Source organism: Scyliorhinus torazame, chromosome 18 (genome assembly GCF_047496885.1).
Source record: "Scyliorhinus torazame isolate Kashiwa2021f chromosome 18, sScyTor2.1, whole genome shotgun sequence".
Classification (NCBI taxonomy): Eukaryota; Metazoa; Chordata; class Chondrichthyes; order Carcharhiniformes; family Scyliorhinidae; genus Scyliorhinus; species Scyliorhinus torazame.
Genome location: NC_092724.1, coordinates 29,258,268 through 29,275,258, shown reverse-complemented (window position 1 = coordinate 29,275,258; position 16,991 = coordinate 29,258,268). Strand labels below are relative to the sequence as shown.

Sequence of the window (16,991 nt, the reverse complement as noted above, 5' to 3'; positions counted from 1 at the left end):
CACCCCCCCTTCTCAATAATACACACTGTTCTTTCATTCTTGGTATCACCAAATGAAACGCACAAATAGGTGAACAAAATAAACATAGCCACTAAAACAGAAAATATGGTAACTATTGGTAACAAGGAATGAGGAGAATTTGTGTTGATTTTTATGGCAAGCGCAATTTCCATAGGAATACTTCACTTTTTTTTGAATATTTCTGTTAACATTTTCAATTATACATATTAAAACTTTGAGTCCAATATTTACAGTTTATGCGGTTCTTACGTACATACAGTCGTTCTTGATGTCTCCTTCCCCCTTTCCCTCTTCCAGCCCCCAACCTCCCCATCTCCCTGACACCTCCATGATATCCCCCTCTTTCATTCTGGGTATCGTGTCCCCTTGCTCCTATTTCCCCCCCCCCCACCGCCATCCCCTTCCCTTTGTGTTTTTCTTTGCCAGCCTTGTGGGTTCGGGGGATGACGACATTCTGCCCCGTTCCCCTCCACCTCCCACGCTTCTCCCTCTAGTTCCCCCTAGTATCCTCCTCTCTTCCTCCCCCCCCCCTCCCCTGAGAGATGCGTCCCCCTGTCTGCTCTCTCCCTTCTCTCGCTTTTTCACTCCTTGTGTTGGCTTCGAGCAGGTCTTGGACGAGGCCGAGGAACTGCCCCCATGCTTTGAGGAAGCCTTCTTCCGACCCTGGCTGGTGTATTTGATGGAGAAATTCCGCCAGGTCTGCCAGCCAGCCTGCAGCTGTGGGTCGTGCTGCTGATCGCCAACCAAGCAGGGTTCTCCGGCGTGCGGTTAGGGAAGCGAAAGCTAGGGCGTCGGCCCTCTTCCCCATGTGTAGCTCTGGCTGTTCTGAAACCCCGAAGATTGCCAATCTCAGGCACTGCTCCACCCTCACCCCCACAACCTTGCATATTGCCTCAAAATAGGCTGTCCAGAACCCTACAAGTCTGGGGCAAGCCCAGAACATGTGGGTGTGGATGGCCGAGCCTCTCTGGCACCATTCACATTTATCTTCCATACTTTCACTTTTGTCACTGTGACCAGCACCATGGACATCCAATTGATTCAAAGAATTAAAATGGAATCCACACCACGCCTGTTATACAGATCCACAACAGCACAGGTACATTCAGAGGCTTCCTCAAGGAACTCAGTGTATGTAGAGTAAGCTATCTAGGCTACAATTTCAAGGCTTTGATAAATAGTTTAAAACTAAGGTATAAGCATAGATTGCAAATTACCAGCAAACTCCCTTCTTGCTATTGGCTGTCAGCGGGATGCCCCGACAAAGTCAATCGAAAGTTGATTGGTTCCTCGTCGCACCTCAGGGGGAACTTGTGGCAGGGGTCGACCAGCAGGACCAGGCAATCTCGCCAGCAGGAAGGGCTGGAAAATCCCACCCATGAACTCTGTTTCTCGCTCCACAGTAGCTGTCGGACCTGATGAGTTTCTCCAGCACTTCTGTTTTTTATTATTTATCATTGATAAGATGGTTAGCAACACCTTGCTGGTCTCTGAGGATGCATTTTCAAATTAACAGGCCGGCTATAATAGTCTCTTTTGGTGATTACAGATGTGCATTAAGACACAGCACGGAATGGACCTCAGGATCAAACCTTGTGTGACCGAATCATGTTAAGTCACAGAAGAACAAAAGACCTAGGAGTAGGCCATCTGGCCCCTCGAGCCTGCTCCGCCATTCAATGAGATTATGGCTGATCCTTTTGTAGACTCAGCTACAAGTAACCCTTAATTCCTTTACTGTCTACATTTTTTTTAGATCATAGAATTTACAGTGCAGAAGGAGGCCATTTTGCCCATTGAATCTGCACTGGCCCTTGGAAAGAGCACCCTACTTAAGCCCGTACCTCCGCAACCCAGTAACCTCACCTAACCTTTTGGACACTAAGGGGCAATTCAGCATGGCCAATCCACCTAACCTGCACTTCTTTGGACTGTGGGCTGAAACCGGAGCACCCGAAGGAAACCCACGCTGACAGGGGGAGAACGTGCAAACTCCACACAAGCAGTCACCTGACACCGGAATTGAACCTGGGCCCCTGGAGCTGCGAGGCAGCAGTGCTAGCTACTGTGCCGCCTTAAAAACATTACCACCACAAGTAGGTCTTAGCATGCTTCATTTAGAGTTAATTCTTTAGTGTTGGCAAAGATCTAGCTAACCCATTCATCCTTTACTACATTATTTACAGTAAGAAGTCTTACAACACCAGGTTAAAGTCCAACAGGTTTGTTTCGATATCACTAGCCATCGGAGCGCCACTGCTTCCTCAGGTGAATGAAGAGGTATGTTCCAAAAACATATATATACACAAATTCAAAGATGCCAGTTACAATTCTCTTCCATTAACTTGGGCAGACAGCAATGCGAGCCAATAGTATAACTACTGTACTACTGGTTAGGTGGCTGTTTTTGACCGGCTCAGACGCAATGGGCTGAAGGGCCTTTTCTGTGCTGTATGAATCTATAATTCTACTTGAAGCTGGGATACTCTAAAACTCACACTGTTGAAGTGCAACATGCTTTGGTGAAATACAAACTGCCTGTAAAGTATTAAATGGTAAGGGCTTTGCGTGCTTTCTAAACCACTGTGAATACACAAACCAGATTCATTGGATTAAGTGTCCAGTAAATTAGTGTTACGCTGTGCCAGCTCCAGTACTTGATATCTACGCTCTGGCTGTATGTTGAGAACTAAAATTAAACAAGCAGACTAGAGCTTTATTTTAAAATGTTGCTGTAATTCAGACCACTTTCAGACCAGTGCAAAAGATGCAGAAAATGAATGGTATGACCTATAACTGCAGAACAATTCATCTGCGAATGCGTCCAGTGGAAAGAGCCAGGAAAGCAGTTCAGAGAACAGTTCAAGTGACTGCACGAAACAAGCCAGAGTTCAAACCAAGGCATTCATCCTGAGCTATTATATTGTCAACCAATTTACAAAGCTCTATGGCAACACGTACCGTGCAGATGCCTAATTAACCCGGCTATGACCTGTTGTTATTATTAATATATTTTAAATTGTTCCTGTTCACCCATGGGAACAAATATTGCATTAAACCTGCGAGAAAGTAAGCCGTGATGTAGCACCTCCACTAGCTGACCAGCCATATAGACCAGGGGCGAAATTCTCCTTCCCGCCCTGCCACATTTCTGCGTCGACCGGCCGGCGGGAGTCTCCGTAACACCGGCCGGTCAATGGGGTTTCCCATTGTGGGGCAGCCCCACGCCGTCGGGAAACCCCCCCGGTGCCGGCAGAATGGAGACTCCCGCCAGTGGAGAATGACGCCCCAGAATTCTCTGGCCCCGGCGGGAATCATCACAGACAGGGCAGGAAAATTTGCAGAACCACTAGCTGCGATTTAGCGACCGACCGCGCAAGCCACAGGCACCAATCTGGTAATGGCCGCTAAACCAAGCGAGACGCCAAAAACGGGATTTGCGACATTGAGATTTCTATATGCAATCTTCCCAGTCCTCATATGGTGATGTAATCAGGTTCACACCCAGGAAGGGCAGGAGCCTGATTAGCATAGATTAGAATATATTTTAATATCACTAGCAGGCCTAACGCCGCTATTTCCGCCCTCTCCGTCATAACCCGCCCAGCCAGCGTGACATCACACTGGCGTGAATCACTACTGGTTTTCAAAAGTGAAAGCCGGTCGTGATGATCATGCTGGGGGGGTGTGGCAATGCCGGGGCAAGCCCTCTGGGGAGTCACATTGGGTGGATTCCCCTCATGTGTGGTGGTTGAGGTGGCGATGCCCGTGAGGGGAGGGGAATGCCCTGATGCCTGTGCGGGGGGTTGCCCCGACGTTTGCATGGTGTGGGGGAGGAAGGGGGGGCTCCGATGCAAGTTAATTTTTCTTTTTCAGAGATTCAGAATCTGGACTAAAACCCTGCTGAGCAGCAGGAGAGCCACATGTAGGGTTTCAGTCAGACCCTGACTTTCTGAATAAATGGGGGTAAATTCCACCCCAAGTCCTTCTTCTCCTGCACCACTTTAGAATTTTCCCCTTTGTTTTGCATTGCCACTTGACATTCTATCAAAATGAATCACTTCACACTTCGCTACATAAATTTCATCTGCCACTTGTCCACTCATTCCACCAAGCTGTTTTTGGCCATTTCCATTCTCATTTCTTTCAGTATCCTTGGGATGCACCTCTGATGCCTTATCAATAATACCAACCTATCTAATACCAACTCCTTATCAATTTTAAATCCTTCAAGTACCTGAACCACCTCTTCTTCCACCATGATTTGGGTAGCACCTTCTTCCTTGGTATTCATTCAAACCTCAATTTGCCCCCAGCCTCCATAGGTAAATCCCTTTTTTTGGTCCCTATTTGGCCCCACTCTGCCTCTTGCCACCTTTGTACTACTTATGTACCTGCAGAAGTCTTTTGGATTCCCCTTCATGTTAGCTGCCAGTCTCTTCTCACGCTCTCCCTTTGCTTGTCTTATTTGTTTTTTCAATTCCCCTCTGAACATCCTATAATATGTGGCCTTTTTCTCAATTCTATTGACCATCTGACATATGTCATATGCGCACTTTTTCTGCTTCATCTTTGTTTTCCACAGTTGGGGATGTACTGAGCTGTTAATTTATGCCACCTCAACAAACTGAGACCAGGAGGTGCATTAAATGGGTTTCAGTGGTTGTAAACCTGCAACCCAGCACTCTGGACTCCAGCACTAGGTGGGAGCAGGCAGGACCATGAATGCCCGCTGCAGTGCTGAGTATAGAACATCGATGTACAAATATCTTACCCTTTGTTAGTTGACATGTCTCGAAAGTATTTGAGTTCGAAGATTCAGAAGTGTTCATTATGGAAACTGCTGTCAAAAAATAAAATTGGCTGCTTAATAAACTCAAGCTCGAAAGTGAACAGGCGGAGCAAATCAAAAATTACCAATTTAAAAAATATATGATGTAGGACCAAATTGCAGAAAGAAATTCTTCATACCTGCTACCCTGAAAGGGTTAATCTCGGGCTCACCTCAGCCACCTACACAGTAAAAAGAACAGACAAAAATGAACACATGCAGAACGTCGTTTTGATCACAGAAACATTATTGACTAGTCTACTGTTTCATTTCGGATGTCTCAGTACACTTCCTCCTGCAAGGTGCGATATAGTTCTCCTCAATGTTTGAAGCAGATTCATGAGAAATTGAGAGTTCAACAAGAATTTCCATTTGGGAACTGGATCCATGGAAGCTCAAAACCTCAGGTATTTTTGAAAAAAAATGGAAGCAGTTCAAGCTGTTATTTTACATTACCACAAATATCAAGTCATTTAAAATGCTTTTAGATATCTTAGTTTACTTGTAATTGCATGGAAGTGGGAATAGTAAAGGATATGTAGCCGATTAAAGGACCTGACCTTCGTCCAAGTCTTCAGTCCAGTCCCATGTACTTTTACCAGTAAGCTGCTTAATAATCACCTCAGCTGCATTTACAAGACAGCTCTGCAAATGCATTAAAAAGGAGCTTAATATTATTCTTAAAATCACTTAGAACATATACAGGCCTGAATCTACCCTCTGCAATCTCCTCTAGCCCGAAGACCAAGCTTAGACGGCTTCTAGTTTCTTTATGCTCAATCCTTTCCCTGTAACTCAGACACATTAGCGACCAGGCCCATAATGCAGACATACAGCAGTAAAAGGAGAAATGTTTTTTTTTACTCATTATTAAAAATGACCTATTAAGGAACATGATCAAGGCTGTTGTGCATCCTAGCTCTGGAAGACAATGTAAAACACGCAACCCACAATTCATGATGCTATTCAAATACCTCAAGTGAGATGCAGTTAGGCGGCTTCTGTAACCAAATGAGAAGGTATAACACCTCTCGCTGTAATTCAAGTCAAATCATAGAATTTAAGAGCATATAATTTAGAAAATCATAGAATTTAACAGCGCTTGGTCGCTGAAAGATTTCTCTACTCAGTCCATTCCACATAACTTTTTAAGTTCCTCCTTTTTAAATATTTATCCTCTTCCCATTAAAAACCATTACGGATTCTGATTTCACATTGGTTTCTGATAGGGTGTTCCTTATCCAAAAAAAAAAAATCACCATGCAAATTTCTCCCAACCTCGCCCTTTTCCCTTATGGTGAAACCTTAAACTCGTAGATCTGCAGTGAGCAACATCCCAAACCACTGCCAACTTACCTGGGATGGATACAAGCAAGAAATAGAGAAGCAAGCAGGACAGAAGGAATTTAAAATAAAAGGAGGGCTTTGGATTGGTTGGATATGTCTTTAAAATATTGCTTTATGTCTTATTCATTCAAAATACAAAATCTGATTTCTCTCATCTTCTCCCCTCAACAAATTGACTTGGTGTGGGAAATTCCTCTACAGGGTCATCTTTGGCTGTACCCACGATGCAGGCTGGCAGATGGGGTCTGCTTGGAGCATTGGGATCCTGGTCTGCCACTGAGGGCTCACCTCCAGGCAGCTGAACTGCTCCACGTCACGGCAGGAAACTTGAACCAAAATACAAGTTGGCCTGCTTTCAGTACACTTAGCCAGGGGCGAATAAGCACAATTGGCTGACCGCCTCATGGAGGTGGATTATTGCCTTGCCAGCACCAAACCCGTCCCGGCACAAATGGCCAGCATGGAGAAACAGGTCAGGAAACTGGCATGCTGACCAGAGATGGGTATTGACGGGCCCTCTCCACCTCTGTTCCTGGATCACCATGGGATCCTTCTGGCCCTATAAGTCTCAGGAAAAGCAGCAAACACGCCTGCAGCTAATTACACACCCGAATGTCAGGCTTTAAAATAAGGCAGTTAATTTCACTCCTTGCTGCATTCCAAAACTCTCCAAATTTTACACTTTTGAGGTAAAATATGAGGAAGCACCTTCTCCAATATATTTTGCCAGTTTGCAAGATCACCGTTTCTAAAATATCTTGGTTACAAGAAGCCTGAGAGCCTCTCTGCCAGGTGAATTCCAAGAAGGATATTGATCCAAGAAACCAGAGGGCCATTGTGTTAACTAGGCAGAGAAAATCACATCAGTAAAGCAACAGGAAAAATAACAGGACAAAACAGGCTATGCATTAATGGCGCAGAGTAAATGTAACGATAATGGTATCCTCTGCAAATGTTATGGGGTAGAAATTGGTATGCATTGTTCTAGTCTTTCAGGTGAAAAATGGGTGCAAAGCCTACAAATTAGCAGTGGGATATTGCCACCCAGATCTTTCCTTTTTTTTAAAATTTAGAGTACCCAATTCATTTTTTCCCAATTAAGGGGCAATTTAGCGTGGCCAATCCACCTACCCTGCACATTTTTCGGTTGTGGGGGCGAAACCCACGCAAACACGGGGAGAATGTGCAAACTCCACACGGACAGTGATCCAGAGCCGGGATCGAACCTGGGACCTCAGCGCCATGAGGCCGCAGTGCTAACCCACTGTGCCACCCTGCTGGCCTGGTCACCCAGATCTTTCCTGACCATCACAGTCAAATTAGTGAGGCTTTTTTTTAGGCCTCCCAAGTGGTCACTTTAGACCTTGAGGCCCTTGAATATGTGGATTTGAGGCCAAATATCTGGGGCTGGATTCTCTGTTTTTGGGAGTATGTCCCCACGTCGTCTTAAAAACTGTTGCCTTTCATGACAGAAAAACTGGCATGAAAGGACCACATATTCACAGCCCTACAGGGGGTTAGAAGGGACCCGTCGTGAATCGAGCAGTTTTTGCTGCAGATACGGGCCCCGCACTTCCGGGTCAGAGGCAGCCTCCAGCGGTCGCGCCGTGCCTCATGGCGGACTCAGGCCGCGGAGCTGGACCTTCCAATGGCCGCAGGTAGAGGATACGCGGCCGAGTACGCTGCTTTTCGGGGCCCAGAGAATCGGCGAACCGATTTCGTGCGCGGAACTGGATTCTCCGCCCCGCGCCAGTCGTGATTTTGGCGTCGGGATGCGCAGAATCCAGCCCCTGTTAAATTACTTGTTTGTTAAATTGATCACTGATCTTCTTTTAGCAGCCATAGCAATCACCTACGAAAGCTAAGTCTTAGAAATTGGAAAAAAACATTTTTCTACGAAACCAGAAGAAACAAAATTGTTCCCTTGACTCCATGATTATTCCGCTGTGGCCTGCTCTGACCCCATTCCCTAGCCCTTTAGAACAATAAAAATCACTGATATGACTCCTGTATATTTAAGATTTGTAGCTTGTAAAACAGATGTTTTCTTTCAAAATATTTTGGGGAATTAATGTTAGGGAGAAAGTCAACCAATTTTTTGCCTGTGATTGGTGGGAATTTCAGATGGCAATGCTTCATGTGTTGTGTGCCTCTGCCTCTTTGGAAACTGTTGACTTCCATATGTGAAGGATACCCATTTGAAAGCAATGTTAGGCGCCTTGGGCGTGCAGATCAGGGTGCTAAGGGAAGAAATAAAGAAAGGACTGGTATTTGGGTAGTTCCTTCCACATTCTTGTCGTAACCCAAAGTTGTTAAGAACCACTTGATGTGTAGTTGCTGGTGTACTACAGGCAAATGTTGCAGCCATAAGACACATAGGAGCAGAATTAGGTCAATCGGCCATTTGAGTCCGCTCTGCCATTCAATCATGGCTGATATGTTTCTCATCCCCATTCTCCTGCCTGCTTTGTATGCAGCAGAGTTCCACAAACAGCAATGAGATGAGGCCAGATAATTTGTTTCTATGACATTGACTGAGGGATAACCTTTAGCCAAGACGTTGGGAACATTATCCTGTTCTTTTTTGAGTATTGCCATGGGATCATTTACATCCACCCAATAGAACGAATCGGAGATTTGGTTTAACATCTCATCTGCCGGTCCTCAGGACTTAGGTGGTTTTATCTCCACAGAGAGAGCAAGTGTCCACGGTATCTGTCGAAGAGAATAGATTTTCAGTTGCTTGGTTTTGAGACCCCGGGCGAGATTCTCTGGTCTCCCCATGGCTTGTTTTTTGGCAGTGAGAGGGGACACACCATTGGCTGGTGGTGGGATCTTCTGGTCCCGCCGCTGTCAATGGGATTTCCCATTGAATCCACCCCACGCCATCGGAAAACCCGCGTGGCAGCTAGAAGATTTTGCCCCATTAATCATGGTACTGGGTACTTTGCAGTGTAAACACCTGGCTGACCAAAAGCTTAAATGTTTGAACATAGAACATACAGAAGGAGGACATTCGGTCCATCGAGTCTGCATCAACCCACTTAAGCCCTCACTTCCACCCTATCCCCATAACCCAATAACCCCTCCTAACCTTTTGGACACTAAGGGCAATTTAGCATGGCCAATCCACCTAACCTGCACATCTTTGGACTGTGGGAGGAAACCGGAGCGCCTGGAGGAAACCCACGCAGACACGGGGAGAAGGTGCAGACTCCGCACAGATAGTGACCCAGCGGGGAATCGAACCTGAGACACTGGCGCTGTGAAGCCACAGTGCTATTCACTTGTGCTACCGTGCTGCCCTTTTTTAGTTTGGAAACTAAAAACTGGCTGGAGGTGTGTTCAGTGTAATTTCGTAGAAATCAAGTAGACATCGCACCGAAAGTTATGAAAAGCACCACAACAGTGAGAGATTTATCTGGATTTGCAGAAGCTCAAAGTCGAGTAGTCCAGTGCTCCCTCACCCATCTTCCACAAACAGGTATGCGGTTTTAAATGGCTTTCGCTCCTATCTTCCAAATTGGATGAGCGTATATGTTATTCAGGGGACAATTTGGAAAAAGACAAACAGAAATAACAGGACATCTGCAATTCACTCACAAGGGATACATTACTAAACGCAGAACACAACAGCAGTGAATAAATAATAAACCTGGTTTCATCTTTCAGGTGTTCTCTGCTGCGGAATCTCTCACCATTGCTGCTGCGGAATCTCCCGCCATTGCTGCTGCGGAATCTCTCCCATTGCTGCTGCAGAATCTCTCACCATTGCTGCTGCAGAATCTCTCACCATTGCTGCTGCAGAATCTCTCACCATTGCTGCTGCAGAATCTCTCCCATTGCTGCTGCGGAATCTCTCACCATTGCTGCTGCAGAATCTCTCACCATTGCTGCTGCGGAATCTCTCACCATGCTGCTGCGGAATCTCTCACCATTGCTGCTGCGGAATCTCTCACCATTGCTGCTGCGGAATCTCTCACCATGCTGCTGCAAGGCTTCTCCCACTGCTTTTGGTTTTCCCCCTGGTTGACATATTCTACGTGTGTACTGGCAGCAGAAGGAATGTTGCAGCAAGTCTCGCTCTGCTGTTGTGGCACACTATTATTTAATTGGCCAGCTGAGCTCAATTGGCCAGCTGAGCTCTTGGGAATAGTTGAAGAAGAAAATGCATGTTTTGCATGGGTGATAAGTGTTCTCGATGACAACAATGAAACTGAAAGTGTTTGCTGGTGACTCAGCCCGGAAAATCATGTTCTTCCGGATAATAGTTGAAAATGGTGACCTATTGCAGATCTACCCTGAGCAAACTCTTAAGATATTGTGCATTAAAACTTATGGGGGGAGATTTAGCAGGGGTGGGGGTATAGGTGGGGGTCGGAGTTTTCCGGGGGGGGGGCACGGCTGGTGTGAGTGGTCCTGACGTCTGCTGCCTTGAGTTGTTTCAAAGTTCTTAAGAGGGCTGTGTCAGTCTGATCTTTGTGGGTGTAAGGGTCGTTGCGGTTCACATGGGGTGGGGGGTGGGGATTGATGAGAGTAAAGGAGGCGGGCCTAATGGGTTGGGTGGATGAGGGCGCTTCAACAGCCTTTATTTGCTTTGCTTACTCCTGAAGCAGAAAGTAATTGTGCCCGCTAAATTCCTGAGACTTATGCTCGTCAAACTAGTTGACGATAATTAACGATATGTTGTTGCAACAGTAATCTTACTCGGTACGAGAGGAACCGCAGGTTCAGACATTCAGTGTATGTGCTTGTAAATTTGAATTCCCAAATCCCATTGCTCTCCCACATACTTCAGTTTTCCGTGCAAAGTATGCTTGGAACGTTTTCTATCCTTAAATTTACTGATATCTAATTCCATCTTAAGGGCAGAATGTCCAATTTTCAACTGTGAACAACATTTCATCCATGCATCCTGGCTCAATCATGCATCTAACCCTACTTCACCCGAAGACTATGCATGATTTTATCTTCAGGGTAAATACCCACCTTCACCACACGGAATGTGTATCATCCTTACCATTTTCACTCCATCAACGTCAATGGAATGAAAATCAAGCAGGATGCATAATGGCTGAGTGATTCACTCTGCCAGTTCATTGACCACATGGTGAGGATGAAAATGTGTCCCCTGTGTGCAGAGGAACAGAAAATAAATTAGTTACTATAGCAACCATAAACAATAAAGGGCAGGGTCAACCAGGCTGCTTTCTATCAGTTTGCTGATCATCCTGTTCCAAGCTAATGAAAGTGAAATCTTCCATTCCTTGTTAACAGCAACTTAGGCACGCCTATTTTTCAAGATTGCCAATGATGGAGGTGCTGATTCTACAATGCACCCTTGACCCACGGTACGGGACGCTGAACAAATTGCTTTATTCAAATGTATTAGAAAGTATGTTCAAGATACACAATGCAGTTGTTCCTACGCCGCTTGTTTTTATCATTAAATGTGAGAACCCATTATTTTTATTTAATTTGTTTTCCACTGAAATGTCACACAGGCATGTAACCTTGTTCAAACATTAAACACATACATATGTCCATGGTCTATATCTCATAGCAAAATCCACTGACATGAGTAATAAAGATCTCTTGTAGGTTTTTCAATCGACAGGACATGTATTCATTAATAAGTGTTCCATTTATGTACCATACCAACTAAAATTACTGTCACAACAAAAGGGGGACAATTGGAATGCCACCTGCTGACAATTTGCTTTAAAATGGATATTGAGCTAGAATTGATATGTGATCATAGGATAAGATGGTAGGGGGTGTAACTTTCGAAGGTGTTACCGAAGGAACCTTGGTGTGTTCCTGCAGTGCATCTTGTAGATGTTTGTACATTCTCCTCGTGTCTCTGTGGGCTGAATGGCCTCCTCCTGCACTGTAGGGATTCTAGGATTGCGCACATGGCTGCCACTGCTCGTCGGTGTTGGAGGCAATGAATATTTGTGGAAACTGCAGATTCCCCCGATACATGCCGCATCACCATTGCACTCAAGAGTGAAATTCGCTGTGTCCTAACTAACCTTAGGCAGTACCACGGCAGATCAGCTAATAAATTCCTATGTCTACATTCATCCTGATAAAGGACTCAATAAATGTGTAATTTTGTACACTCACCTGCTTTGGGTTACACTGTCATATCTCAGTTTCACATCTCCCAGCTCCTCAGCCTACATTGCAGAGATTTCTATTCTCTAACCAGTTCCATTTCTGTGCTACTTAACTATGAATAATAGGGCAGCACGGCGGTGCAGTGGTTAGCACTGCTGCCTCATGGCGCCGAGGTCCCAGTTCGATCCCGGCCCCGGGTCACCGTCCGTGTGGAGTTTGCACATTCTCCCTGTGGATGCGTGGGTTTCACCCCCACAACCCAAAGATGTGCAGGGTAAGTGGATTGGCCACGCGAAATTGCCCCTCAAATGGAAAAAATGAATTGGATACTCTAAATTTATTTTTAAAAACTATGAATAATAACAAAAATCAAAGTGTTAAATTAAAGTAAGGACAGAATGAGTGTCTTAAAAATTAAGACTGAATTGTAACTGCACATCCTGGAGTACTTACACTCGAATCTTACTCTGCTTCACCTTATTCCTTGATGCAATTAGACAGGAAATTGACGAGCAGCATTGCATCCATTTGATGAACATTTCTTTAAAAGTTGTGTGCTATGAAGACCCAGAAGGCCGAGTAGTTGAGTAAATGGTGGTTTATTCAAGGTCAAAGGAAACGGCCGCTACAGCAGAATACACACACTACAAGTCCCAATCAAGACTATCAGGATGCCGATCCCTGCCTGGGCGGCTTCTGTACAGTTATGAGTCCCAGCTGGGCGGGCCACTAGCGGGGAGGCTCATATTCCACGAGTCCCAAGGGGAGCTCGATTAGGGAATCCCCATGGGCCTCATGAGAGTTATTACATATGCTAAGAGTGTTCAATTTATTAAATTAATTTGTATTTGGTTGAAACCAAAATAGCCTCCGTGATCAATTTAACAAAACTCAAAGACAGTGCTTCAATTATTTTCCTTCTCCATCTTGATACCCTTAGTTTACTGAAGGCAGCAATCTCCTGGGACCGGGTTCCAACTGGGGTGCAATTTAATGGCCTCATCGCGCCAGGCTTGGTGACGCAAAGAGGCCATTGAATCTTGCTAGAGGCCTCTTGTGAGATTTGCGCGCTCGAAACACCTTGCGAGATTTAATGGAACCTTGTGAGACATTGTGATCTGGATCGAACCTTCACTGGGCGAGATCCAGATATACATAGAGCGTGATTCTCCCAAACGGGAACTAAGTCCCATAGCGAGCATACTGAGCATCATGTTTCCCGGCACACTCAGTTTTGAGAAACACGTGGCTATTCAACGCGACTCGCGTTGAATAAGGTGCCTGAATGGGAACGCACAGCCGAGGCCGCATATAGTCCCGTTTTGTACAGTGGGGAGCTCCACTCACCAGGACACCCCACTGTAGCGAGAGACGGGACGGCATTTTTAAATGGCAAGAGTGGGCCCCAATTGGACGACGGCAGTGACAACGCCAGCAAGCCTAATCCCCACTTTTCTTGGCATGTTGGCCTAAACTGTGGGCGTGATGTCACAACCGTGCATGATCCAATCTTCATTTAGCTTCTGCACGCATTTACATGCACTGTGGAAGGTTGTGTCACAGCCCAGACAGATCCCGTCTACACAGATTCTAGGTACCTGCGGGTGCCAATGGAAAATGATCAGGGCCGGACACCTCATGTATTTTCCTACCTTCCTTGGCCTAGGTGCAATGAGCTCAATTGTCACATTCCAAAGGTCACTAGATTACTCCGCACAGAAATTGGTCATTTAACAATCTGTGCCAAGCACATTGGACAACATATTTATTTACTGAGCCTTTCAAAGAGCTGGCTCATTCATTCTAATGAATGAATAGAATGAATAAATGCACAGGTATCAAAAATAGTGGGTGGTATTCTCTCAGCCAGGTGCCGGAGTCCCGCCGTCGCTGTTCTAATCTGCTCTCAGCCGGCGGGACCTCGGCGTGGAAGGGTCCGGGGGAGCCTGTGGAGGGGGAGAGGGGGCATCAACCCAGGGGGGGCCTCCGTTGTGGCCTGGCCCGCGATCGGGGCCCATTGATCGACAGGCCAGCCTCTCGGGCTGGGGGCCTCCTTTCTTCCGCGCCGGCCGCTTTAGCCCTATGCCATGTTGCGTTGGGGCCGGCGCGGAGAAGGGAGCCACTGCACATGCGCGCGTTGTCGCCAGTGCCACTGCGCATGCGCAGACCCCGTGGCGCCCAGTTGATGCCGGGATCAGCAGCTGGAGCGGTGTGGGCTGCTCCAGTGCCGTGCTGGCCCTATTGCTTATCCTGAGGCCGTGTTGACGCCATCGAGAAACGCGATAGCGTTTCCGACAGTGTCAAACTTAGTCTCAGGATTAGAGAAGCCCGCCCGTCGCTTTTATTTCTCTTTTCTGACAACATTCTCCATAATGGTTTCCCTAAAGGTGGGTTGCTGATGTAGATATGCATAGATGCCAATCATTCCTCTGCTCTGGCCAATAGTCAGTCAGATGTGAGCTTATGCAGCAAGTCTTGGCAAACTATTCTAGGTTTGCTATGTAAAACAGGGAGTGAAAATACTCACTAACTCAAGAGTGCTGAAGTTAATTCGCTTTAACCTGGTGAGATCCGCTAACAACATAAATTAAGGAGCAAAACTGGGATCTTTTTGGTCTGCTTGGCTAAGCTCATTGCAGGAGAAACTTGCCAAACGATGGAGCAGTTTTAGCAAATATTTTAAGAAAATTGTCAAAACAATGCAAAAAAGAAAACAATTGCAATTATTCTCATAATTAAAATTGCTAATCTCAGTTTATCTTGGTTTTAAACTGGTAGGTTAATTAATACAATTGTGTACAGCATCCATCTCAGTGAAGACCTTTTCATGACTGATGCCTCATTTAATTATTTGCACAATGGGTAAATCAGTAATCATGCCATATATTCAGTCAATTCTGGGGTTTTTTGAGAATGGGATCCTAATGTACCTAATTCTCCTAATCCCACGAGACTACTCTGTACAGTGTTTTTCTCAAAACAGTCCTCAGAAGCAAAGAGAAATTGCTTGCTCTTTGGTATTATAAATCTCAAAGGTGTTTACAATCTCTGTTCAGATAAGTACTCTGAGAAACACAAGACAAATATATCTCCATTCATAGAGCAGACCGAAAAGTGTTTCTATTGGACGTCCTATCAGATCAACAAACATTATTTTCAAATCTTGAAATAGTGGAAGTAAAAGTTATAACTGAAGAGGTCCAGACATCACTCTTCACTTATAATCTCTTACTAGAACAAAATACTAGGTTATTGGAAGATATTCTAGCTCTTCTCCATCTTCATGTCCACAAATTTGGCATCTTTTGCTACTTGAGAACCAAGTAGCAAAATACTTTGGCATGATCTATAGACCGTGCCGTGCTCGAACGGGAGCACGACGCAGCCAGCAGATGCCAACAGAGGCCTCCCACAGGCTTGGGGGGGGGTGACATTCCCCCTGGGTGGGGAGTGTGGCAGACCCTCAAGTTCGCTCGGAGATCGGGGCACCTTTTCAAAATGGCACCCTGATCTCTGAGGAGCCGGGCTGGCCAGTGGGATCAGCTTCCCACTGATAAAAATAATTCTAAGGGTGCAATCTGCCAGCAAAGCTGCGCCCAAAAACCAGCACGCTGCGACGCAACGTGGCTGGTAAATGCCGGGAGACCCGGCACCCGGGATCTACCTGACTCACCATGCCTCGCGAGATCACGCGAGATGTCATGATGTAAAGCCCGCCCATTGAGGGCAGATCACTTTTTGGAAAATCTGCATATCAGAGTGAGACAGCTAGTCTCACTTTAATATGCAATTCCCTGAGGTAACCAACGCATTGGGATCTAGCCCCTTCACCTTGGAGACTTCAGGCAAGCGCCATTCAGTGCTGGTATCCACAAATGGGGACTAGATGGAATGGCACTGGTAGGGGTCTCTCAGGGGATTGGATGCCCCCAGGTGCACGCCCTCTGTACATAGTGGCACCCTGGCACTGCTGGTGATACCTGGGCACCCTGACACTGGTACCCTGGCATGTCATGCTGGTAGTGCTGCATGGGTGCTAGCATGGTACTGCCAATATACTCAGGTGGTACTGCCAACTGGCAAGGGCACTGCCAGGGTGCCACTTTTTGCACAGTGGTGATCAGGCAAGGGGTGCCCTGCATGGGTGTGGAGTGGTAAGGGGAGGCCAGGGACCCCGCAACAGTGAGTTGGGGCTCCGGGGGTTGCATCAGGGTCGTCTCGATCTCTCCCTGCACAGAGGAGCTCCTCAAGTGCAGGAAACAGGACTACCTGTATCATCAGCCACATGTTCCCGCTGAAGCCCCCTATCTAACTGGAGTCACGTTAGATACATGAGGCTAAACGCGCTTGCTGTGGGACATCATTTGTAACCACCTGAGTTGGCCACTTCCCGACTTAAAATGGAGAACCGCAAAGGCTGAAGGGAAATTCAGCCAACACAGGCAAAAACTAGCAGATGCAAGTTTACTGTGTATTAGACTCTACAAAAACCCAGACAGCATCGATACAAGCAGCCATCTGCATAGTAATGTAGCAGCCACCTACATAGTAATAAGCGATCCCTGGGAACAATCAAAACATTTTAAGGCAAACAAGGCCAAGCCAGACTCCTTGGCGCCAGCAGGAGCCAACACAAAAGAGGTTAACGGACACTTAAAGAATGCCCAAC

General features: G+C 46.2%; 1 protein-coding gene across 5 annotated transcripts in view; it reads right to left on the bottom strand.

Annotated features, from left to right (window-relative positions):
- LOC140395090 (phospholipid-transporting ATPase IC-like) overlaps window positions 1-16,991 on the bottom strand; it is a 131,589-nt gene that overhangs the window by 105,395 nt on the left and 9,203 nt on the right. For 4 of the 5 annotated variants that reach the window (XM_072482476.1, XM_072482479.1, XM_072482480.1 and 1 more), the window contains exons 3-4: window positions 4,993-5,034; window positions 4,796-4,864 (exon numbers count right to left, since the gene is read on the bottom strand). In XM_072482476.1, coding sequence (XP_072338577.1) covers window positions 4,796-4,853 — 58 coding nt within the window. In that variant the 5' untranslated portion in view covers window positions 4,854-4,864; window positions 4,993-5,034. The remainder of the gene's footprint in view (window positions 1-4,795; window positions 4,865-4,992; window positions 5,035-16,991) is intronic. The other variant, XM_072482477.1, reaches the window with a different exon arrangement.